Source organism: Pholcus phalangioides, unplaced genomic scaffold, assembly GCF_987345545.1.
Source record: "Pholcus phalangioides strain wild (caught in Gottingen) unplaced genomic scaffold, Ppha-v1.0 ptg000007l_1, whole genome shotgun sequence".
Lineage (NCBI taxonomy): Eukaryota > Metazoa > Arthropoda > Arachnida > Araneae > Pholcidae > Pholcus > Pholcus phalangioides.
In genome coordinates, this window is record NW_028301600.1 from 8,389,563 (window position 1) to 8,415,909 (window position 26,347).

The window sequence follows — 26,347 nt, forward strand, 5'->3', positions numbered from 1 at the left end:
AATCCAGGAAAGGAAATTCAACTGACCTCAAGGGAATGGAACCCACATCTTCCTACTTGCTGGATGAGTGCTCTAGACCAGTGTTTCTTAACCTTTTTTTGCCTGTGGCCCCCCTTTGAACCATATTTTTTTCTCATGGCCCCCTTCTTACCCAGAGTTTACGACCCTCATCTAGAAGCAAGAACCTTTATACGTATTGAATTTTTTCAGTGAATTTATACTGAACGAAAATTTTGCAAATAAGATTGGCCTCCAGACCACTGGCCTAGAATTTATTGAGCTCGCTGCTACTCTGAGTTCTATTCAGGGCCATCTCAACATCATGGGCGCCTTAGGTAAAGTGATGCTATGGTAGTACCATACTTAGCTGGAAATAAACAGCCTACATATTTCCTACTTATATTCAACATTTATTGTACTAACTGTAGAGGAGGGGTCTGTGAAAAATGTAGCCGAGGGGGGGGGGGACCTTCAAAAAACCCCATCCTAAGCAGGGCAGTAACTAGGGGGGAGTAGGCAGGTCTCATGTCCCGGGCACTAGACCCGAGAGAGCACAAATTGCATTGTGAAACCTGTTCTTTAACATTACAAGCGGCATCAAAATGTGCACTTGCCCTGGGTGACCAAGCATCTAGTTTCGGCCTTGATCCTAAGGAACCTGCTGCAAAATGTAGGTGGTGCGGCCCGGGTGGGTATATGCCCTAAGACGGTCCTGGTTTTATGGGTGGTTTTGTTGGATTCTGTAAGTGTATAGTCACTAACTTGAAAGCTTTATTTCTTCACACCTTAATTTTTCTCCTCAGCTCTCTGCAGCCCTCCAAACCATCTGTCATGGCCCCTTTCTCCATTTTCTTCTGTGGTCCCCCTGAAATATCCCAGTACCACTAGGGGGCCATATGGCCCCCGGTTGAGAACCACTGCTCTAGACCACTAGACTACAAAGGCAACGAATCCACTTTCCTTAGAGCTTGTGTGGGCTGAATGTTCAGTTCAATGTAAGGCGGTTGAATTTCTTTCTTGGATTTATTTTCGCATCAACCAGCTGTCAAAACCTCTATAGTAATAGTGGAGAGTGACATATCTCTGCTAAAGTGAGTGGAAAAGTTGCCATCTGGTGGCAATGTCAGAAATTATGAGCTTTGCCCTGAGTTAGGTCTGGCTGTCCCTGTATGGTCCCATTCAATGCACCAGAGCTCTAAGGAAAGAGGATTCATTGGCTTTGTAGTCTAGTGGTCTACAGCGCTCCCCAGCAAGTGAGAAGATGTGGGTTTTAGTTCCCTGCAAGGCCAGTTGTATTTCTTTTCCTGGTGTAAAAAATTGTTATTTCAGACATTGTTTGTTGTAGTATGTCGGAATGGTCTTGACTGTGATGTTCATGCCGGAATGGCTTTGACCGTATGAGATGTAAAACTGTTGCCATTAGATAGGTCTTGTTTGTTCTGACTGTTGGAGAATGCAAATGAGATAGTGGAACTGTAATCAAGCCTATAAAGCTGGGTGTTGTCTGGAATTTCCCTCTCATCTGAATGTAACTCGTAACCAGAAAGAACTGTTTTTGGTTCTCTTATTTTTTTATGTTTATCCAACTTGAACTCATCCATGAGACAAATCTGCCATTGGATCTCTTCACAGCCAGATGATGTTGGATCAGAGAGTTGGCTGACCAAGTTGTTTCATCAAAGGCATCGTTTGAAAAATAAGTATGACATTCTTTGTCTTACGAACTGAACTTTAATTTATTATTATTTTTAGTTTTATTTAAATTTTTTAATTCCTACCATAGAATGACCAAGGAATTTCGGGCAGAATGTGCCACTTGAAAAATGCTACACTGGATTTATCTTCGCATCAACCATCAAAACCTTTGTAGCGATAGAGGAGAGCGACATCATCTTCGGACACCTACTATACTTGCCAAGTTTCAACCTCGTAACATGAATCAGTGAGAATGTTCAATGTGTCTAAAATTATAAGTTTAAAAAAAGTTTTCAAAGAGAAAAATATGTTCTATATTTGCATTAAAAAAATTTTTTAAATGCAAATTTTGGGGAGAGTGGGAGATTTCCTTGAAATTATATAGACATCTGATAACGCTAAATAAGAGCAATTGTAAAAATTTAGTTGACAAATACAAAACTTATATGCTGGCAAATGCACATGTGAGATTTTTGGATACCATTGATTTAAACATTGTTACTAAATGCAGCCAAAAATACATATGAAAAGTGAAATTACAACTTCAGAAAGATAATACTACTGCTTTAATGCAATGTACAGTACTATGTTATGCCAATTTTTTCTAGCAAACAAAAAATTCACCAATAAAAATTTACGTCTGTATTTTCAGGAAATGCAAGTTTTCTTAAAAAAAGTGCATGTTTCAATACATTAATATAAGGTGAAGAATTGTTTACTATTTTGTCTTGATCATAGGCATTTTTCTATACAGCTTTTAGGAGACACAAAATTAAAAAAAAAATATACCAAACTTTAGGTTATTAATCACTTTCTATGTCATTAAGGATAGACACTATTAATATGAACCATATATGGGGGACCCTGTAAGAATCTTCAACATTTAATATATTACTTCAGGGGTTTGTCCAGCCAAAATTCAGGTCCATTTTATTTATCATTCACAAAATTTCAGATCTGAAAATGAACCCTTCACAAAATACATGTTAACGAAACCATACGTTTGGCTTTTCATTTATTTTGCAATAAATTAACTATATTGTTTCCTTTTTCACGGAATTACTTATTTTCACAAAATTAATGATGACTTTTACACAAATACAGAACTGAACAAAAAAGTCTGGACAGACCCGATTACCTATACAAAGTACCTCTTTGAATGTCCTTACCAGATAATGGTCCTGCAAATTATATCTGTGAACCGGAGGGAATCCAAGGAGCAAACTTTTTTCTTTTGAATAAAGGGCATGATCTTATGCAAAACAGAGAATATTTTTGTCCTGAATTCTTTCAATTGACTTACAACTGATTTCACCTCGCCTTTGAAAATTACAGCTAACCTCTCTCAAAAGCTCAAAGTTGGTTCTATGAAAACAAGGAACCATTCTTTTGTTATCAGCTTTACCTGCGATGAAGTTACAAACAAAGCTAAAAACCTAATTGTTACTAAAAGAAAAGTTGTCTTCAACCAAAACATGTTTAATCAAGTTCTCATAACTAGCGAGAACCAAATCCAAAATACTATTACCCATACTCACATTAGTATCACCCCACTTCTGGCACCTATCAAAATACATTCAAGTTTGTTGTGTGATTTAGTGTCAATCGAGAAGCTATAATAAGTCAGACTTAAGTAATTCCTCATCTATACTGTTCTGATCGATGCAGCAACTAGGGGATATACATGTTATTTTACTGCCTACTACTACACCGCACACCAACTCCGGTCATATATTGCCATATGGCAATTTCCAACCAGTGGAGTTGGGTGGGAAATGAAGGCTCTATCCATCGGTGGTCGCCCTAGGCTCGGTAGGTAAAGAACTTGTTTCTAATGTTCTATGCCCAGATTTGAACCCATGGACCTTGACGGTAACCCTCATAGTGGAAGATGAGCATCTTTACCACTGTGCCACTTGGGCACATATTTTACTGCCTGGGACAAACATGATTTTGTGGCCCCCACCACTTTGAAATTTGATAATGTTTTCTGCCTGGTCTGGGAGTAAAAAATTTGACCTAAGCCTCTCGTAAACGTACCAGATTCCGTCTATTCAGGTGAATCTCAAATACCATATCAATGAAGCCAGAAAGCTCTAAGAACATGATCCAAGAGAGAAGCAAATGCTCTTCAGGTGCGAGTTAAAGTGGTGTGTCCTACTCCTTTATCATTATGTCATAGTTAGTTGGCAAAGATTAATGTAATTTTCAAAAGAAAAAAAAAACTAAGAACTCCCCCAGATATATATATAAGAAAAAAGATATATGAAGAAAAATCTTTTTCTGTAGTACTTAAAGTGTATCCCATAGAGATTCCTAGTTGAGACCAGCCATCTATAAAAATTATGGACAATCTCTGTAGCAGTTGTCAAGTCTGCAATTATATATTTTCAAAATTTGATTCTACATCAAATACAACCACCACTAATAACAGCTAGAAAAATCTGAACAGTGATTGAAGATGTTAAACTTGCTGGTAATGCACTCTAACTAAAATATATTTCATTTTACTGCCGAAATGACATAACAGATTGCTCTTCATTTGGTGAAATATAACCATTGGTGCAAGCCTATGATTCTACTCATGGTGATTAGAGACAACCACCATATTGCACTTTCAGATGCACATTGGTTAATATTGTTTTGCATCAATAGTCTATTTTTCTTTGCAATTAGTTGGTAATAAAAACAGTTGATTCATTTAAAACTAATCTTCAACTGTTTTAAATATCAGATCATACTAAGAATGGAACAAAGAACACATAGATTTAAAAGTAATTCAAAGAAATGAGAAAAAACAAACATCCTTTTCTTTAATGAAAAATTGCTACCAACACAAGACACATGTAATGGACTCACTGCAGTTGGGTTTGCATTAGCCATCACCAAAAATACACCGGCATGACCAGCATTTGAGATCCACATTTTTGATCCATTAATCACATATTTATTACCATTCTTTATCGCTTTTGTTTTCAAAGAGAAAGCATCAGATCCTGACTCTGTTTCGGACAAGCAAAAAGATCCCACCTGTAGAGTAAATATCAAAAAAGACAATAAGAAAATTCAAAACAAAAATTTTTTTATTTACTGATTGTGCTATTTGACATAATTTAAACCCTTTATTTGTTCAATTATCAATTTCAATTAATTTCTTCCAAACATATTTCTATAATATAAGGCAACCATTCCAGCTGTTTTCAATATGATATATAGCAGTGTTTCTCAACCCATGGTCTGCAAAGATGGCATAAGTGGTATGCAGGCAGACTTAATAAAATTATTCATCTGTTGTAATTGATATTAGTAATATTCATATTGGTTCAAATAAAATTATACCTTTATACTTAGGTTCCCCATACATCATTGAGGAGAAAGCAGAAAATTGTGATCCTAAATATGGGGTATCACTAATATACACTCATTGCCATAAAAATTTGCGCACCAAGAAATAATTGTGGGATCGAAACGAAAGTTGGCCTGAAGGTACATGTCGGGCAGATATGCAAATGATTAGAAATGCAGCGTGATTGCGCATTGCGTAATGTCACTAGAGGGCGTTGAACTTCGTTCTCCTTGGAGTATAAAACAGGTAAGCAGAGCTTGCTGGAGTGTATTTAATCGTTTGCAAAGGAAATTCTGAGGTAGACATGCCGTTACGCCGCTGTCGAAGACCATATGAGCAGTTGTCAGAGTTCGATAGGGGAAGAATCATCGGGATGATGGAAGCTGGGTGGTCAGCTCGGCGAGTAGCTCGTCAACTAGGCCGTTCTGATTTTACTGTGAGGAGGTGTTGGGACCAGTGGACAGAACAGACGTCATTTACACGGCGACCAGGTTCAGGACGCCCTCAACAGACCAGTCGTCGAGAAGACCGTCACATCATCCGAAACGCATGCGTAGAGCCAACTGCCTAATTGGCCGCTATCCAGACACAGGCAGCAGCTTCACTACGGCCCCTGTGTCTTCCCGAACCATCGCAAGGCGCCTGGCTGTGTAACGTTCTTGATCGTTACCTCCCGGTTCTTTAATATTTTTTCCCCCAGTAAACATTGAGTGGATGACAACAATGGAATAGACAAAGTTTAGATAGAACTATAACATTTATTCAATTATATTGTTAAACCATTAATCAGCGTAATCACTATTATCACAGGCCCTTTTATATGTTAAACTATTAATTAACGTTTTATCACAATTAGTCTTTTCTCTCACTGTCACAATGAAACAAAAATATGAATCGATCTCACCGCCGTTGTCCAGGTTTTCACGTCTTATCACATCGTCCGGTAGATACTCCCAGGTGTCTGCCACACAGCCAAAGACTCGTCGTCACCAGCTTCAGACGACTTTGGTGTAAACACACGTTGAGATGAAAGCTCAGCCACTGCACATGGAACTGGAGATGAAAGTCCACGGGTGGCCGGTCTGGCCACTAACCGATCACTGGATCACGACGACATTGAAACCTTACGTGCGATGAGACGGGATAAGTGCCAAGGCACACTTCTATTATTGTAACTTCATCGTTACTTATGAGACGATCTGGCTCACACCATGACAGGGCGTGACGCCTTACTGATTAAGTCGGTCGTTAGTCGTAGGTGAGGAAGTAGGTAGGTAGAGAGGGTCAGTAAGTAGGTAGTGAGTCAGCACATCTCTAGCTGGCTTTTATATAGCAGCATTCCCACAATGCCTTACTGAAGAACCAATCACAACATAGAAGGTGCGGTATTAGCTTGTATCTGATTTACATAACTTCATGAGAAAAGGAAATACTGTAAGCATTATAATATTAAATCTGGCATCCAAACATAACAAATTGGAGACCGATCGGCGGACACACGATCCTACCGGTCGATCCCGGAGACAAAGGTAAAACAATGACTAGAATAAAGACGATTTCCACGGGGCCCAATTTGGTAACGTTACATTTCCCCCCCGGCCAACAAAAGAAAAATTCATAGAATTTTTCTGAAAACCCATGTTTTCCTAACAATCTATCTCACAAAAGGAGAAAACACCTGCCCAAGAACATGAAATGCACTATAATAAATAATCCCGCATGAAATACACACTATAAATACACTAAAATTATCGAAAATCCCGCATGAAATACCAATCAAAACCCGCATGAAATACACCATATAACACACAAAATATATTCAGGGACCTGCCCTACTACTAAGAAATCTCACTATCTCAAAATATCACATTAAAAATCTCAATCTCATTAAACTCACACCCCCAAAAACATGAAATACATAACCCTCCAAAATACACGAAATACAATTCTTTACCCCCAAAATACACAAAAATATAATTACGACAGGCACTCCCCCCTCCTACGAAAAGATCGCAAATCCGGGAAATAGTCCTTATGACTAGAATTTTAATTCTACATTGTGAAAAAGACTAGAGGTAACCAAAAAATTTCATTTTAACAATTATAAATTAATTTAACATTATTTGCAAAATCCCGCAAAAAACAGAATCAAAACACAAGTGCAAAAAAAAAAAAAAATATTAAATTGGGTTCGATCATCGATCACAACATTTTTGAAAAGTTCAAATTTATCATACGATCATAATATTTGACTAGATATAATACCCACGACTAGATCGACTAACAAAACACAAGCGATGTTCGCGATCGCTCGTTTAAACACGAATTTGCAATGCGATCGCCCATTAAAACATGAATTTGCGAAATGATCACAAAAACTCAAACCCGAGATCAAAAATACGATCTCAACATCACGATTCCAAAACTGTCATCCAAAATCAATGAACTGGTATCGGTCGAGCCCCCAGAATTTATGTAACGTCTATGTGATCGATCCCGGTCGAGCCCCCAGAATTTATGTAACGTTCTTGATCGTTACCTCCCGGTTCTTTAATATTTTTTCCCCCAGTAAACATTGAGTGGATGACAACAATGGAATAGACAAAGTTTAGATAGAACTATAACATTTATTCAATTATATTGTTAAACCATTAATCAGCGTAATCACTATTATCACAGGCCCTTTTATATGTTAAACTATTAATTAACGTTTTATCACAATTAGTCTTTTCTCTCACTGTCACAATGAAACAAAAATATGAATCGATCTCACCGCCGTTGTCCAGGTTTTCACGTCTTATCACATCGTCCGGTAGATACTCCCAGGTGTCTGCCACACAGCCAAAGACTCGTCGTCACCAGCTTCAGACGACTTTGGTGTAAACACACGTTGAGATGAAAGCTCAGCCACTGCACATGGAACTGGAGATGAAAGTCCACGGGTGGCCGGTCTGGCCACTAACCGATCACTGGATCACGACGACATTGAAACCTTACGTGCGATGAGACGGGATAAGTGCCAAGGCACACTTCTATTATTGTAACTTCATCGTTACTTATGAGACGATCTGGCTCACACCATGACAGGGCGTGACGCCTTACTGATTAAGTCGGTCGTTAGTCGTAGGTGAGGAAGTAGGTAGGTAGAGAGGGTCAGTAAGTAGGTAGTGAGTCAGCACATCTCTAGCTGGCTTTTATATAGCAGCATTCCCACAATGCCTTACTGAAGAACCAATCACAACATAGAAGGTGCGGTATTAGCTTGTATCTGATTTACATAACTTCATGAGAAAAGGAAATACTGTAAGCATTATAATATTAAATCTGGCATCCAAACATAACAAATTGGAGACCGATCGGCGGACACACGATCCTACCGGTCGATCCCGGAGACAAAGGTAAAACAATGACTAGAATAAAGACGATTTCCACGGGGCCCAATTTGGTAACGTTACATTTCCCCCCCGGCCAACAAAAGAAAAATTCATAGAATTTTTCTGAAAACCCATGTTTTCCTAACAATCTATCTCACAAAAGGAGAAAACACCTGCCCAAGAACATGAAATGCACTATAATAAATAATCCCGCATGAAATACACACTATAAATACACTAAAATTATCGAAAATCCCGCATGAAATACCAATCAAAACCCGCATGAAATACACCATATAACACACAAAATATATTCAGGGACCTGCCCTACTACTAAGAAATCTCACTATCTCAAAATATCACATTAAAAATCTCAATCTCATTAAACTCACACCCCCAAAAACATGAAATACATAACCCTCCAAAATACACGAAATACAATTCTTTACCCCCAAAATACACAAAAATATAATTACGACAGGCACTCCCCCCTCCTACGAAAAGATCGCAAATCCGGGAAATAGTCCTTATGACTAGAATTTTAATTCTACATTGTGAAAAAGACTAGAGGTAACCAAAAAATTTCATTTTAACAATTATAAATTAATTTAACATTATTTGCAAAATCCCGCAAAAAACAGAATCAAAACACAAGTGCAAAAAAAAAAAAAAATATTAAATTGGGTTCGATCATCGATCACAACATTTTTGAAAAGTTCAAATTTATCATACGATCATAATATTTGACTAGATATAATACCCACGACTAGATCGACTAACAAAACACAAGCGATGTTCGCGATCGCTCGTTTAAACACGAATTTGCAATGCGATCGCCCATTAAAACATGAATTTGCGAAATGATCACAAAAACTCAAACCCGAGATCAAAAATACGATCTCAACATCACGATTCCAAAACTGTCATCCAAAATCAATGAACTGGTATCGGTCGAGCCCCCAGAATTTATGTAACGTCTATGTGATCGATCCCGGTCGAGCCCCCAGAATTTATGTAACGTTCTTGATCGTTACCTCCCGGTTCTTTAATATTTTTTCCCCCAGTAAACATTGAGTGGATGACAACAATGGAATAGACAAAGTTTAGATAGAACTATAACATTTATTCAATTATATTGTTAAACCATTAATCAGCGTAATCACTATTATCACAGGCCCTTTTATATGTTAAACTATTAATTAACGTTTTATCACAATTAGTCTTTTCTCTCACTGTCACAATGAAACAAAAATATGAATCGATCTCACCGCCGTTGTCCAGGTTTTCACGTCTTATCACATCGTCCGGTAGATACTCCCAGGTGTCTGCCACACAGCCAAAGACTCGTCGTCACCAGCTTCAGACGACTTTGGTGTAAACACACGTTGAGATGAAAGCTCAGCCACTGCACATGGAACTGGAGATGAAAGTCCACGGGTGGCCGGTCTGGCCACTAACCGATCACTGGATCACGACGACATTGAAACCTTACGTGCGATGAGACGGGATAAGTGCCAAGGCACACTTCTATTATTGTAACTTCATCGTTACTTATGAGACGATCTGGCTCACACCATGACAGGGCGTGACGCCTTACTGATTAAGTCGGTCGTTAGTCGTAGGTGAGGAAGTAGGTAGGTAGAGAGGGTCAGTAAGTAGGTAGTGAGTCAGCACATCTCTAGCTGGCTTTTATATAGCAGCATTCCCACAATGCCTTACTGAAGAACCAATCACAACATAGAAGGTGCGGTATTAGCTTGTATCTGATTTACATAACTTCATGAGAAAAGGAAATACTGTAAGCATTATAATATTAAATCTGGCATCCAAACATAACAAATTGGAGACCGATCGGCGGACACACGATCCTACCGGTCGATCCCGGAGACAAAGGTAAAACAATGACTAGAATAAAGACGATTTCCACGGGGCCCAATTTGGTAACGTTACATTTCCCCCCCGGCCAACAAAAGAAAAATTCATAGAATTTTTCTGAAAACCCATGTTTTCCTAACAATCTATCTCACAAAAGGAGAAAACACCTGCCCAAGAACATGAAATGCACTATAATAAATAATCCCGCATGAAATACACACTATAAATACACTAAAATTATCGAAAATCCCGCATGAAATACCAATCAAAACCCGCATGAAATACACCATATAACACACAAAATATATTCAGGGACCTGCCCTACTACTAAGAAATCTCACTATCTCAAAATATCACATTAAAAATCTCAATCTCATTAAACTCACACCCCCAAAAACATGAAATACATAACCCTCCAAAATACACGAAATACAATTCTTTACCCCCAAAATACACAAAAATATAATTACGACAGGCACTCCCCCCTCCTACGAAAAGATCGCAAATCCGGGAAATAGTCCTTATGACTAGAATTTTAATTCTACATTGTGAAAAAGACTAGAGGTAACCAAAAAATTTCATTTTAACAATTATAAATTAATTTAACATTATTTGCAAAATCCCGCAAAAAACAGAATCAAAACACAAGTGCAAAAAAAAAAAAAAATATTAAATTGGGTTCGATCATCGATCACAACATTTTTGAAAAGTTCAAATTTATCATACGATCATAATATTTGACTAGATATAATACCCACGACTAGATCGACTAACAAAACACAAGCGATGTTCGCGATCGCTCGTTTAAACACGAATTTGCAATGCGATCGCCCATTAAAACATGAATTTGCGAAATGATCACAAAAACTCAAACCCGAGATCAAAAATACGATCTCAACATCACGATTCCAAAACTGTCATCCAAAATCAATGAACTGGTATCGGTCGAGCCCCCAGAATTTATGTAACGTCTATGTGATCGATCCCGGTCGAGCCCCCAGAATTTATGTAACGTTCTTGATCGTTACCTCCCGGTTCTTTAATATTTTTTCCCCCAGTAAACATTGAGTGGATGACAACAATGGAATAGACAAAGTTTAGATAGAACTATAACATTTATTCAATTATATTGTTAAACCATTAATCAGCGTAATCACTATTATCACAGGCCCTTTTATATGTTAAACTATTAATTAACGTTTTATCACAATTAGTCTTTTCTCTCACTGTCACAATGAAACAAAAATATGAATCGATCTCACCGCCGTTGTCCAGGTTTTCACGTCTTATCACATCGTCCGGTAGATACTCCCAGGTGTCTGCCACACAGCCAAAGACTCGTCGTCACCAGCTTCAGACGACTTTGGTGTAAACACACGTTGAGATGAAAGCTCAGCCACTGCACATGGAACTGGAGATGAAAGTCCACGGGTGGCCGGTCTGGCCACTAACCGATCACTGGATCACGACGACATTGAAACCTTACGTGCGATGAGACGGGATAAGTGCCAAGGCACACTTCTATTATTGTAACTTCATCGTTACTTATGAGACGATCTGGCTCACACCATGACAGGGCGTGACGCCTTACTGATTAAGTCGGTCGTTAGTCGTAGGTGAGGAAGTAGGTAGGTAGAGAGGGTCAGTAAGTAGGTAGTGAGTCAGCACATCTCTAGCTGGCTTTTATATAGCAGCATTCCCACAATGCCTTACTGAAGAACCAATCACAACATAGAAGGTGCGGTATTAGCTTGTATCTGATTTACATAACTTCATGAGAAAAGGAAATACTGTAAGCATTATAATATTAAATCTGGCATCCAAACATAACAAATTGGAGACCGATCGGCGGACACACGATCCTACCGGTCGATCCCGGAGACAAAGGTAAAACAATGACTAGAATAAAGACGATTTCCACGGGGCCCAATTTGGTAACGTTACAGCTGAAGGACATCTGGTATCGCGGCACCCATTACGTGTGCTGCCAATGACACCCACCCACCAACGCCTCCGTTTGGGGGGTTCCGCGGGCGGCGGGGGGGGGGGTGCATGTGTGGTGTAGCAGTAGTAGGTAGGGGATCCATGATGTTCTTAAGTCAGCCGCCTCGTTGGGCAATTTGCCTGTTGTGGCGTTGTATTTGTATTTGTTTGGAGTGGTGTCGAGCACGACAGGATTGGACTGCAACGGAATGGAACCAGGTCGTCTTCAGCGGCGAATCGAGATTCAACTTAGCAGTGATGACAATCGTGTTCGTATGTGGAGGCCCCGTGGTGAACGCTTCAATCCTGCCTTCGCTTTACAGCGACACACCGCTCCCACAGCTGGTGTCATGGTATGGGGTGCCATTGCTTACGATACACGGTCACCCCTAATATTGATCCATGGCACAATGACAGCCCAGCGGTACGTCCATAACATCCTTCAGCCACATGTGTTGACACTCATGGCAGGGCTCCCAGGAGCCATTTTTCAACAAGACAATGCTAGGCCACACATAGCAAGGATGTCACAAGACTGCCTCCGCCACATTACCACCCTTCCCTGGCCTGCTCTATCCCCAGATTTGTCACCAATCGAGCATATCTGGGATCATTTGGGACGGCAAGTTGGACACCCTACGAGGTTGGTTGAACTAGAGGCGCATTTACAGCAACTGTGGAACTAGATGTCTCAGGACATCATACGGAACTTGTATGCCTCAATGTCAGCTCGTATCGCATCGAACTAGATGTCTCAGGACATCATACGGAACTTGTATGCCTCAATGTCAGCTCGTATCGCATCGTGCATTCGCGCTAGAGGGGGATCCAACAGAGTACTAAAACTTCTGTTCATCTGTACTTTTTTCTGCAATAAATGACCCTTTTTCTTGGATTTTCAAATCACTTACTTATATCAATGTAGTACTTACATGTGTGAAATTTCGTTTCATTTTGACGACTTCTTCTGGGTGCGCAAATTTTTATGGCAATGAGTGTATTTATGTAATGTAAATGCTGTGTGTGTGTGTGCATTTACGAATTTAGTAAACATTACAAATTCAAATAATAAATATCGTTGAAAAAACGACGAATGTATAAAAAAAAAATCGGAACAATGAAAATTACAGGAATGTCCTGTAATATGGGACACAAATAGTCCATCAAATTGTTTCAGCCATTTCACTAGTCCTCGTTTTCAGAAACAGTGTGATATATAGTAATAACTTGTGTTAATTAAAAAGAGGTTTGAAAAAAGATGATTTCTAATTTTTTTTGTGTGTTATAAAGTATTTTATTCACCCATTACTGGAAGTCATTTTGTTAAGCTTTTTTTCAGCCGAATACCTAAAGTAAATAGACATTTTCTGGATATTGAGGTGAACTCAGAAAGAAAAGTCACCTGGTCTTTGTTGGAAATTGAGACCAGATCCTCTTGTAAACCAGGCAAGTGCGCTACCATACACACCACTGGAGACACATCCTGCCTTCCTTATTTCATGCACAATAATGTGAGGTGCTGAAGTAGAGGCATCACGAAGAACAGATGACTTTTCTTTCCGAGTCCCACTTGGCATAATATCCAGAAAAGGTGTATTTCCTTGAGTTAAATGCTTTGTTTAATCTTTTAAGGCACAATAATTTCTTCTGTAATTAACTTTCATTCCTTTTCTTTATCATATTACTGACAATAATTTGATCCATTTTTGGAATTATTACTTATTAGTTATTTGGAATTATGTTTCAAATTGAATATTTATTTAAAAAAAAAATTTTTTTAAAGAGAAAAATGTATTCACTTTCACTTATACAAGATGAAAAAAAGGGGAAAAAATATATGCACAACATATTACAGATTGACGTAAATATTGATCATGGTTCGTACTCTTCCAAAAAAAAAAAATTCAAGGACTATTCAAGCACTTTTCAAGGTAAAACTTAAAAATTCAAGGACTTTTTTTACAAATGCATATTTTTCACATGAATAGGCACATATTTAATTTTGATTAAAACTTTCAGAGATTACATTTCTACCTACTTTATTTCACATCATCCGTAATGAATAAATGAGGCCACATACACATATATATCATACAAAACATATGACACATTGAATAACACAGTTCTTGCCTGTCAACTTCCCCATTGAAACTTAGTTTAGTCTGCATAGTTAGCCTATATTGCAATTAATTTTCTTTTAAAGACTAAAGAACTCTTCTAAAGATAGAAAATGAAAAATTATTTCTTTCATCAATTCTGAATTTGTTTCTTTCGCTAATGCTGAAATTCTTTCTTTTATTGATTCTAAAATTATTTCATTAATTCTGGAATTATCTCTTTTATCAATGCTGAAGTTGTCTTTCATTAATTTTGGAATTCTCTCTCATTAATTTTGGAATTATCTTTCATTAATTTTGGAATCATATCATCGATACTGAAATTATTTCTTTCATTTATTGTTTTAAACAATAGAAACAAAGAACTATGGATGCCATTAGAAAATAACGGAGATGCGCTGACATTCAACTCGTCACGTGATCTTCCAAGGAATGATGTAGGTCACTGACGTCATACCAGCACCGGTACTACAGGGTAAGACGACATCAAAGTGTATTAAGGAGTTCTACTACAGGACGCGGGGGGGGGGGGGGGACAACTGCCACGGGTGGCAATTTTTAGGTGAACATTAACAATTTTAGGTGTTAGGCAATTTTTAGGTAAAATTATCGAATTCTGAATTGGTGGGGGCGGCAAGACAATACAAAAATCCTAGTTATGGCCCTGCGTCATACTCCCTCCAGTAATATAAGCTCAATGGATTTCAGCGCCGATTCACCCATTGAAGCACAGCTCGCATTTGACGGCATTTTTGTCTGGCACACTCAGCAACCAATCTTGATAGAAGGGATTTTTCAGCCACAAGTAATTAAAAGTACACACACTTGCTACTCATTTTTTGTTTTCTTTCTTTAAAGAACCTTGTACAAGCGCTCCACATCACTCCTAAATAAATATTTTGTTGACAGCATGGGCGGAGATACGGCGGGGGTGGGGGGGGGGACCTAGCGTGAAAGGTGAGGTTGACTGATCTAATGTATATATGCATATATGAATTGACATCATCATCATCGTGCCCCCCCCCAGACTTCCAAGTCAATCGCAGCCTATGATTGACAGTAATCAGAGGAAGCTTCGCTCACTTACGGACCGAAAGGTTGAAATTATTTCGGCAAAAATTAGGAAACTTTTTTTTCTAAGATATTGATTTCTCAAGTCCTCCAGAAAAAATACTTAGTACAAAAGTTTAATGACTTCCAACGACTCCAAATACGACATACAATCACAGGATTTATACATACAATCACAGGATACATGCTACCATAAAGCCGGGTTTTCCTAGAAGTGGGTTGTTGGGGGCCAGAGCGTGCCGACTGAGCTGAAGAAAAAAAACAACGATCGGAAGTTCATTTTGAACTCCAGCTTTTATTCCATAAAAGTTGCAAGGAAAAAAACAAGATAATTTACGATCATAAAAAAAAATAAATAAATAAAACGGCCGACAAATAACAACCGGGAATCTCAGGGAGAAAAAAACAATCCGACATACACGGGAAAAAAAACCAGCCTACAGTATAAAGCCCAGCTCCCGTGAGGGTGAGAGCACGCCGCCCGCGATTTACATATTGCGTCGGGCCCAGCGGTTCCACGTGCACAGAGAATAAAAAGGGAAAAAACATTCCAACATAGGTTTTTGGCACCGCATGAACTGAACTGGATCATTTCGCGTCGACAGAAACGTGTTACATAATCACACTACGCGTTTGTGTATTTCTACCGTGGCGCATCAGCTACTCTGTCATTTGCATACTCCGGTTTGAAGGGAAGCATTGAGCTCGATGAAGGGAAGTGAAAGAAAACAAAGATGAAGAGATCAGTAAAACGAGTGGCGCACAACGCATTTGACTCCTCCAGAAGCAGTCGGCCAATCACACCCGACATAAACACTGCCGTGTGGCTTGTTGCGCTCTCTAGGAAAACAGTTGAACTTGTATTATTGGTGAGTGGACGGCGTGTCACGCTGGGCGATTCACTTTGCACGCGGCACAGAAAACCTGCTCCTAGGAAAACCCGGCTTAAGAATAATGGGAAAAAACATGCTTTAAATCCAATTATCCAGGGTTATTGGCTGCTAAGGCTTTTTCCCTGTGCTTTACACAGGGAAAAAGCCTTATAGGACGTCACTTACAGAGTAAAAAAAAAAAGTGGCGAAAACTATTTTGGAAAAAACAAATTTTTCACACACACACACAAGGACTCTCACAGAATTCTTAAAAAAAATTTCTTTTTCAAGGACTCTTATGGATTTTCAAGTACTTTCAAGGTCTTGAAAATGAACTTTTTTTTTTTCAAGGACTGTACGAACCATGTTGATACACAGAGTTGCGAGTTGCATACGAGTTGACAAGGGGTAACTTGGTTACCTGTACTAACAACATACAATGAAGCTAAAACTAAAAGCCACTAGTACAATTAAGCATTGCTATATTAAATGCGCGAAAAAAAAAAATGTGAACAGCAAATCAAGACAATACATGTACTGAGTATAAGAGGTGGCGGACAACAGGTATTTATAAAAAAAAATAAGCAAATCGCTTTGGTAAAACACAATCAAAATGTTTAAATTTATGTCTGATTATTAAAATAAGCTTCAATATTTGGTATGTTAGCAATGTATTGTTGAAGTCGTCGTTTAAAAGCAGGAAACAGTGTTTTGCAATTCAATAGCTAAAGTGTTATAAATTTTAAAAGCAATGTATAAAAAAAATTGTTGCAAAAAATATTTTTTCTGTGTGAGGGAATCTCAAAGACCACATGAGGTTGTCTCAAGGAAACATTCATTTTGGGTGAAGTCAGTCATTTTATCACAAATAAAATCATTATTTGTTTTAAACATTAGTTAGGGAACATTTTTAGGAAACAGTGTTTTACTGCATTACATGAAAGTGTTATGAAGTAAACATTTTTACTGTGATGAAATATCTAACTTAATTTCATTAATTAACATATTTGAAAATTAGTAGTCACACACTTGTGCTGTTATTTGGTAATCGTAAAGTAGTTATACAGTCTTTATACTTTAAAATAACGACACCCAACAATGTGTGTAATAAATTAAAAAAAAATCCAGTAGTACAAATACATACATTAGTTATTAAAATAACTCAAAATTTTGAATTTTTAAAAAAATATTTGTTTAGTTTTCAGTTTACTCTTCCAGTTAGTTAAACTTTTTAGTTCCGTTGGATATCTTCTGGCTTTGATTCTATGCTTAATGAGATACAGATGTAATCGGGCTAGTGGGTTCGAGGTTAATTCCAGTAAGAAAATGGCACTTTACAGATTAAAGTTATTTACCAGAAACAAAGTATTTTCCAGACTTTCAATTTACAAATCAATCATTTACAATAAATTCTATTTAAAAAATTTCCCTCCCCATTTATATTTGGGTTTATGTAAAAGTGTTTATATATAGGTATTTTCCCCCTTCACACATTGTACTTTTTTTTAATCAATAACCCATCATCCATTATTTGACAGTCATGTTCACCTTGGATGAAAAGTTGTCTCTATTTGTATATGTATGCTTGGACATTTCTTTGCTAAATAAATAAATTTTAAGAAGGAAAATGCACACAGATTGTATAGAAAACGCATTGCCAACATAGGAAAGATTTCAATATTGTAAAAGATTATTAAATTTTAATTTCACGAAATTAACAAATTTTTTCCATGAAAGATAATTCAATTTTAACGTATATAAGGAACCTCTTTTGCCAAAAATAGGGGGGGGGGTGGTTTCTTATAAATTGATAGTAAGCAACAACAAGGTTGGTACTGTGGATGATGCCATTTATGATGAGAGTGACTCTGATGATGATATTAAACTAGTTGTATAGTTGATTGTGATGTACCAGATGAGACTGATGAGGAATTTAACGGAATTATTCCCAAAAAAAGTGTACATTCCATTTTTTTTTTAAATGAAAAATTCAAAGTTGAATTTTCAAAATTACATTGAACTCAAATTATACCTAATGACTTTTATTTTGTAATATTTTATTTCTTGGGTTTTATGACGGAAAGTCATGGATTTTGTCCACTCTTATTACAAAAACAAATATTGCTGTAAAAAAAAATAATTATTATTTCTGCTGTTTTTATCTCTAATAATGAAATCAGTTTATTTCTTACACAAGTGCTGAAAAAAACCATTAAAAAAATGTGTGACCTTTTTTCTGTTGTTTTGCTGGTTTTTTTATTTTTATTTTTTTGAAATAGTACATAGAAAAAGTTTATTTTCTACATATATTTAGCTACTAAAAATCAAAACTCTTCATTTCTAACAGACAAAGGGTTGATAGTTTATAATTTAGCATTTTACTTTGAAGTGTTTCTAAAATTTTTTGCCCGTGAACTGCAAAAATGCTTCCTGTAACAGAGTGGACATTATTACAACAGAGTGAGCAGAAATGTTTAACTGAGAGAAAGATATCTCAAACATTCTATAAATAGGCTATGCAAATACACTTTTATTTTCTCAAAAATTATATACAAAATGTATTTTGTATATAATTTTTTTAAATCTTTTTTTCAAAATTTTATTGTCAGTTTTATTCATTTATGGCATATATATAAAATGTGATTCCAAGTTTTTTGAAAAAAAAATCCATATTTGCACCAAGTCTCTTTATTTAACACTTTTTTTCAATCTGGGACAGCCAGATTTTGAGGTTTTGCTACAATGATAAAAAAATAATAATTAGATACCATCTTAAACAAATTAAGTACCATATGAGAGAGTATTAAATGAAAAACTAGAAAAAAATTGAAATTACTATCAGTGCTCTGAAATTTTGTAAAAAAAATTATAAAGTCTCGGAAACAGTTTATACATGGGAATGACCCATATATCTTAAAATAAAAAATGATCTTTGATGAGACATTTTTATGAATTTTAAACCAAAAAAAAGGGGGTTACTTATACATGTCAAAATGCCATAGGTATCAACAAAGAATTATGATCCTTCTCGAACAAACATGTCCTTCAACTGTATAATATATTGATAGCAGTTTGGCAATTGTATGGTTTAGGCCAACAATGTTTGATTGTGAAAGTCTAATTCCGAGTAGGACTGGGAGTTATATTGATTTATAATAAACCACTGATGTTTATACCAAATATGATACCATATTGATGTATCAATATCCCGATTTAATGATTTTGATCATGGCAATATATCGTTAATTCTGATGTCTAACATCACGATGCCGATTCAACTTATGCGCGTGAGAAATGTATCAGGGAAAACCAATATCTTTACATGGAGTTTAAATCCGATTTAGGTAACACATATGCACGATTTTTGTTATCCATTATAGACATCAGCAGGCATGATTTTACACATCGATTTTGCGAGTAAGCATGCATTCATTGCCTCCGACTTCGCTTTCTGTCAGCAAATGAGGAGGAAAGAAGGACCTATTTATTCATAGATAGCTTCATGGTTGGTGGAGCCGGATGACTGATTTTCCAGTTACAAAGAGATGTCACCTGATTTTTCATGTGACCATCTTCTGTTATGTGAAATATCGCTGTTGTTTGATTAATTTTTTTTCACTGTTTTAATCCACATAACTTTTTTAGCAGATGCCACAGATCATTTACTATCAAGATATTTATTTTTTATTTTTCTGAAATTTATTTGATTTTTGACGAAGTTTTTCCCTAACTCACACATGCAACGTTGAATAAATGAGAAGTAGTTGCGCTCAGAAAAATCTACAAAAACATTATAAATTTCCATTATGGGTGGGGGAGGGGAATGGAATAAACCTTTCGATTTTTCATGTTCATCAGATATGAATTAATTTTAAAAAGTTATAATTTAATTATTTTCTTTATAACTAAACCCCACATTACTTTTTGCATGGCTCCCACATCCTAGATCAGGCCCCTAACTACGCTGGGGCAACCGGGGCACTGTCCCAGATCCTTGAGAATGGGGACCCTACAAAAATGTCCACATATTTTTTTGCATAATAACCCTTTCAAGTGAGGCCCCAAGGAAAAAGTCAGCCCAGAGAAGGCCCGCTATGGTCTTAGCATTGATGAATTAAGAGGGGTCGACCATGGCCCTCACAACGGTGGGGCTGACAGGGCTCCAGCCTCGAGTCCCGAAACAAATACCATTCTTTTTTATTTTTTTCATGCTATAAATTCACTAAGGGTCTGTGAAAAGTCTGGCTTAAGGGCCCTACCCCAGGATGTGGGGGACCATGGGATTGACTGCCCTCCGGAGAGAAAAAAATAAAATAGGCCCCCAGTTCGTTCAGTCTTCCAACCAACCAACCAACTCCACCCACAAAATGGCATTATCCGTCACAGGATTAGGAATCCTAGGCGGGACCCAAGTCAGACTTTGAACAGGCCCTTCTATAGTAAATTTATAGCATGGAAAAATGCTATATTTTAAATTTTACTTTTGTCTCTCTAGCTTTTCTCCCCCTTCTATATTATTAAAAATTTGCCATTGAATTAAAGTGAAAAAAAAACCGTAGCATGAAATTCTATTATATCAGCTTTTGGTTGCCACAATTCACTCTTTAATTTAATTAATAAATATATTTACACCTATTGGGCCGATACACTTTGTTCTTTTTATCTTTCTTCCAGGTCAAAAGAAATAAGATTTATGTGTATTGCAAGAGCAAAGATGTCATAGGGTCGAGAGCATTTTACTACCTTTTAGCTACTGCTCTTCCCTGTCCCAGCTTTTTTCATCACATTATGAATTAACTATTCTATCGTGTTCATTCAAACATTTTTTCTTTCTCTTTGCATTTTCTTTCAAATATTGTAAAATATGTAATTTAATTGTAAACTCTAATTTGTATGGTATTATCATAATTGACTGGGGACAAATAAATTTTGTTATGTTATGCTGTGTTTGTAGATGGGGCCCCAACATTTAAACATATATTCATTGACTGATCTTAGTTGTTCAACAACTCCCTCTAATGTCAAAGTCGTCCCATGACCATAGGTGGGTATAAAGGGGACGACTACCCCTATTCATTGAAAGGCCCCCTCCCTACAAGGAGTCTTTATCTGATTATGGCCAGGATTACATATCGCACAGCTCCCACTCGTCCTTAATTTTTGGTAGTAAATAATCCTACTTTTTAGATTTTGTCCTACTTTCTAGGTTTTATCTTACTTTTCCTACTTTTTTACTAAATTTTGTCAACAAAATTTATGTAACTTTTTTTAAATGTAAAGGGAATCACACACATCAAAATATTGCCAAATACAAATGTAGTAGATTGCAATTGATGATTTTGCTAAAGCAAAGGTTGTATCATTTTTTTCAGGTTGTTTGGGGTTGGGGCTGTGAGTGGTCCGTGTGGTTTATTTTTCTTTTGCTCAGTTCAAGGGTTCAAAAACTCATTTTGTGTCAATATGCCATTCTTAAAAAACTTACAGGTCTTCACAATCTGCAGTGCATTGTTGAAGTGAGTTGACAGACTGGACTGTGGAAGACTCCAAAAAAGACTAATATATATTGTGAGGAAAGACAGAAAATTATTTGCGGTTGCTAGTACACTGTTTTGGCCAAAAACTGTTTTTGTTACTAACTCATTTCTGTCATTCTGCATCAGCTCAAGTCAATCTTATAGGATACTGGAATTGTGCTTTCGAAATTTTTTTAATTTAAAATGTTTTTAAATATATATATTTTTTTCATAAGGCTATAATTATGTTGTCTTTAGTGGGGATACCTCCCACATTCTACGTTTTTCTTCAAGTTTTTGAGTGGAAGCCCTAAATATCAATATATCATATCATGATGTGAGGTTCACAATGTATCACAATATAAAATTTTTAATATCGCCCAGTTCTAGTTCAGAGTCTTCTAAACTTCTTTGTCTCATCAACCTCTTCCCATAGAGAAAACTTCCATGTCTCAGTTGGGTTAAACATTTGTTAGTAATTATGTACAACTTGTTCATTTGCATCAAAAGAGCAAGAATGCATAATCATTTATTTTAACAATATAGCTGTCATGATTTGTGTAAATTATATAAAATTGGAGATAAGAGTACATATAAGATTTTATTACAATTATAAAATAATTTACCATATCAGTGGCAAGCCTTTTCAAGTATTTTTCTTTTTGTTCAGGTGTTCCAAAATTTCGGAACAACTGATTTATCAATGTATTCTGAATATCACAGCTAACAGAAACAGAGGCATCCACTTTAGCCAGCTCTTCCACAACTAATATTGATGACATAAAATTTGCACCTGTTCCACCATATTCTTCTTCAATTTCCACACCCATTAGCTAGAACATATGCAGAATTTAAGTACTAATTAATGTACAAAATAGAATATAAAACTTTTTGAATACAAACTGGGTTAGAAAAATTGACGAAAAAATAGCAAAGTCAAGTCTTGATTCACACCAATAATTTTAAATGAGAATGATTATAATTTTTGGTAGCCATAATAAGTAGGAAAAAAAAAAAGAGAAAGAATAGTATGGTTTCTTGAATGGTAACTCTATAATTGCTTGTGTGTTTTTATCGAAAAAATAATGTTGGTAGATGTTTTGCATCATATTAAACTTTGACCGATATCTCATCTTTCTCCTTTTTGTGAATGGTAAACAAGGTGCAGTCTCTGAAGATTCATTGCTAGAGCTTTAACTACATCAACCAAATCAGTAGCAGAAAATGCATAAGAAAAGGATTAAAAACTGAAGAGAGTCTACATTACATAAAATACCGGTACTTATTAAATAAAATTGAGCAATTGACCACAATGTTTCACTTACACCATTTTCAAACAAAACATTTATCACTGACTCATCAAGTTTCATTTCATCATCCATCTTTTTTACTAAAGGAGAAATTTTTTCTGCTGCTATTCTAGATACTTGAAAAGAAAAAGAAAAAATTAAATAAATAAAACTAAGGAATTAGGCAGAATTGTTTTTTTTTTCAGAAATTTCATAATATACAAAGATACTGCTAGCATTATTCAACACAGAAAAATGTCTCATTTAAACTTCAACATTTCATTTATGCCCTGGGTTCTCAAACTATGTGGTGCTAACCTTTGTCAGCAGTGTTGCGCTGATAAAGGCGACAAAACAAAGGTTTTTGAAGAGATTCTTTGTTAAATTGCTCTGGAGGGCCACGGATAAGTTGATTAGGGTAAGGGGAGTCATAGGTGGCTCCCTTACCCTAACGAGAACCCCTGATTTATGCCATTTCGGAGACATACAGGATGTTTCATAAATTTGGAAATAGTTTAAAATTCATAAAAATTGAAGGAATTGGAATATTTGAACATGGTTTGCAAAAAATTATCCTTACGAAGAGGAATTTTGGTGGAAAAAAAAAGAAAAATTTCAAACTTTTGCCAATAGGAGTGATTGCACCTGAACTTTTCTTCAATTTCTTCTGTGTCCAAAACATTTGAATGCTTCAGCTGGCGATTTATGGCCGAGGCAAAACTTCACCAACAGTACTTTATCCATTAATGACCAACACCACAATGAAAACCTCATGTTATGGAGAATGGGGAAAATGGAATGTGTAGGGTGACTATTATTATTTTGTTTTGTGACATGCCATGGTAATTGAAAGAAAATGTACCATGATTATTACTAATTCCACTCATTCATCATGCACACATAAATACTCCCTATTCGTATATGTAGCCCACATGTAAAAACAAACACTACATGGTCATTAATTACTTGATCATTATTGTTTATTATTGTTTCATTGAGGCTGAAAATTGTATTTAAATTATTTTTTTAAATTGACAAATTCACACCTACACACATAATTTTCCCCATCATATGATGTAAACCCCACACAAAAACACGCCACATAATCACTAATTATCATCATTATTATTATTTTTTATATGATATTCAAGGAAGGTGATGAAAAAATATCATTATGTCATTTGAACAAATCCCCACAACCCACCTTAATTTTCCCATCACCATGTATGTAATCTCCACCTGAGAACACCTCTCACACTAACTGATTGCCTTAATTACAACCCCATATTGATTAACAAATGAAAAAATTAAATCCCTCATTTTTGTCCACTTTCTCTGTTCCCCCATGCTCATGAGTTATACCATTTGGCGCCAAATAAATTGAGGAATCTAAATTCAAGAACATTTGACCTAGAACTTTGGTAGAAATTCACAATTTTGTAAAATTCCTTTGTTGGGACAGACATGTCGGTTCTTGAAAACTTATTTTTGTCAGCGAGAAGCAACTAATCTTTCCTTCCCACCCCTTCACCTGGTGTTCCTCTTTGAGCTTGAGTCATCTTTTTGACACGCTTTCACGGTGAAGAAAAAGAATATCCATCGTCACAACCATGTGAGCAGCGGCCGCCTCTCAGGATCCGGGAGGAACCCTGATGGGGCAGAGAGCTGCGGAGGGCATAAATATCACATGGAAAAAGTTTTGAGGGTCTTGCTGTTTTTTCGCTTGCTGTGATGAGATACTGATGGACAATTTCTTCCAGAAAACTCCCCAAAGCCTGTAAACAGAAGGACCCCTCCTTCTCCGCTATCGCCTCATGCCACCAGTCTGGAGGAATATTGGAATGACTGATCAGATTTGGGCCACCTGACCGTGACTTGGGCCTCTCACCACTGCATGGGGGAATGCTTGGCTGACACAGCCACTGCAAGAATTCTCTGCTACTGAAATTCTACAGTCAGAATAGAAGGTCATCCCTGCCTCTTCTTTGTCAAACGTCACCATGATTGGATTCTGCTGGTAATGAGGTCCTCATTACTGCGGCGATGATCTACCCCCTTTCTGAAGCTCCTCAATGAATCAAACCATCATTGCTGGTACACCTACCCATCCACTCTGCCTCCCGTCAGCGAACAGCACCACCAGGACTGGACCTCACTGGCAATGAGGTCCTCACCATTGCGCTGATGATCCACCACATTTCTGAAGCTCACTTCCACTTTCCCAGCCGCCACTGCTGGTTACGTCGATCAGTAAGTGAACTCTACTTCCCATTAATTTAAATTATCTGTCCTCCCCTAAGACCCCTTAATATTGCTGATGATGTCCTCACATAATTAATTCTTTATTTAATCATGTACATGCTTGCCCTATGGATGTTTCCTTGCCAAGTTTTCAACCCAGAGACCAAATAACTAATCTGACTGACCAAACCACTCAGCTATTTCATGCTCGGGATTTCGCAGTAACATATACACTAATAAAAATGGAGGAGTTTTCAATATATGCCTCATCTATCTTCTCATTAGTAGTATTGGCTAATCTGCCTTCAAACTGTACAACTTTTTAGTAGTGCAGTTTGAAGGAAACATGAAACTTTAGTCATTCAGTTTTTCAGTATCTTGGTCACCAGGTTACTTCAGATTGATTTGAGTATTCCAGTGTGAGGAGGGCTTAGTAAGGCATTAGTTACAAAGGTGAAAAAAAAATGCATGGGAACAAAAAGTCATCAGAAATCAGTCATAATGTTTTGTCTTTGAGCCAGTTTTGTATTTTAAATTATAGAAAATAAAATCCTTGGATTTAAATTTTTCATATCGGAAAAAAGAATAAAGTAATACAGATAGGCTTACCCTTTATTACACATACACTTAGAAAAATTTATACTTACATTATTTTATTTACTTGAAGGGAAAAAAGAATAACTACAGAAGTACTTAAAATAAAATTAAAATGATACCTGCATTCCGAAGGCTTAATTCCTCATCAGTTAAAACATCAAGAGGCAAATGTGGTGAGTTACTACTATTACTGTTTATATTTGCTGTTTGATTAACAGGTCTGAAAGACAGATATTTACAACATGGAAATAATACGGTATTCGATCTACCACATGGATGTATAATGCTAGTTCGAAGCGCTAGGGTGACCTGGAATAATAGCAAAAATTAATATATGACTTTAAATAACATGACAAAAAAGTATGAAAATGAAT

The 26,347-nt window shown here is 36.7% G+C and overlaps 1 protein-coding gene across 1 annotated transcript in view; it reads right to left on the reverse strand.

Annotated features, from left to right (window-relative positions):
* LOC149084888 (short/branched chain specific acyl-CoA dehydrogenase, mitochondrial) overlaps nt 1-26,347 on the reverse strand; it is a 59,107-nt gene that overhangs the window by 22,741 nt on the left and 10,019 nt on the right. The window contains exons 2-5 of the mRNA XM_089232623.1: nt 26,093-26,282; nt 23,172-23,272; nt 22,473-22,679; nt 4,555-4,725 (exon numbers count right to left, since the gene is read on the reverse strand). Coding sequence (XP_089088749.1) covers nt 4,555-4,725; nt 22,473-22,679; nt 23,172-23,272; nt 26,093-26,282 — 669 coding nt within the window. The remainder of the gene's footprint in view (nt 1-4,554; nt 4,726-22,472; nt 22,680-23,171; nt 23,273-26,092; nt 26,283-26,347) is intronic.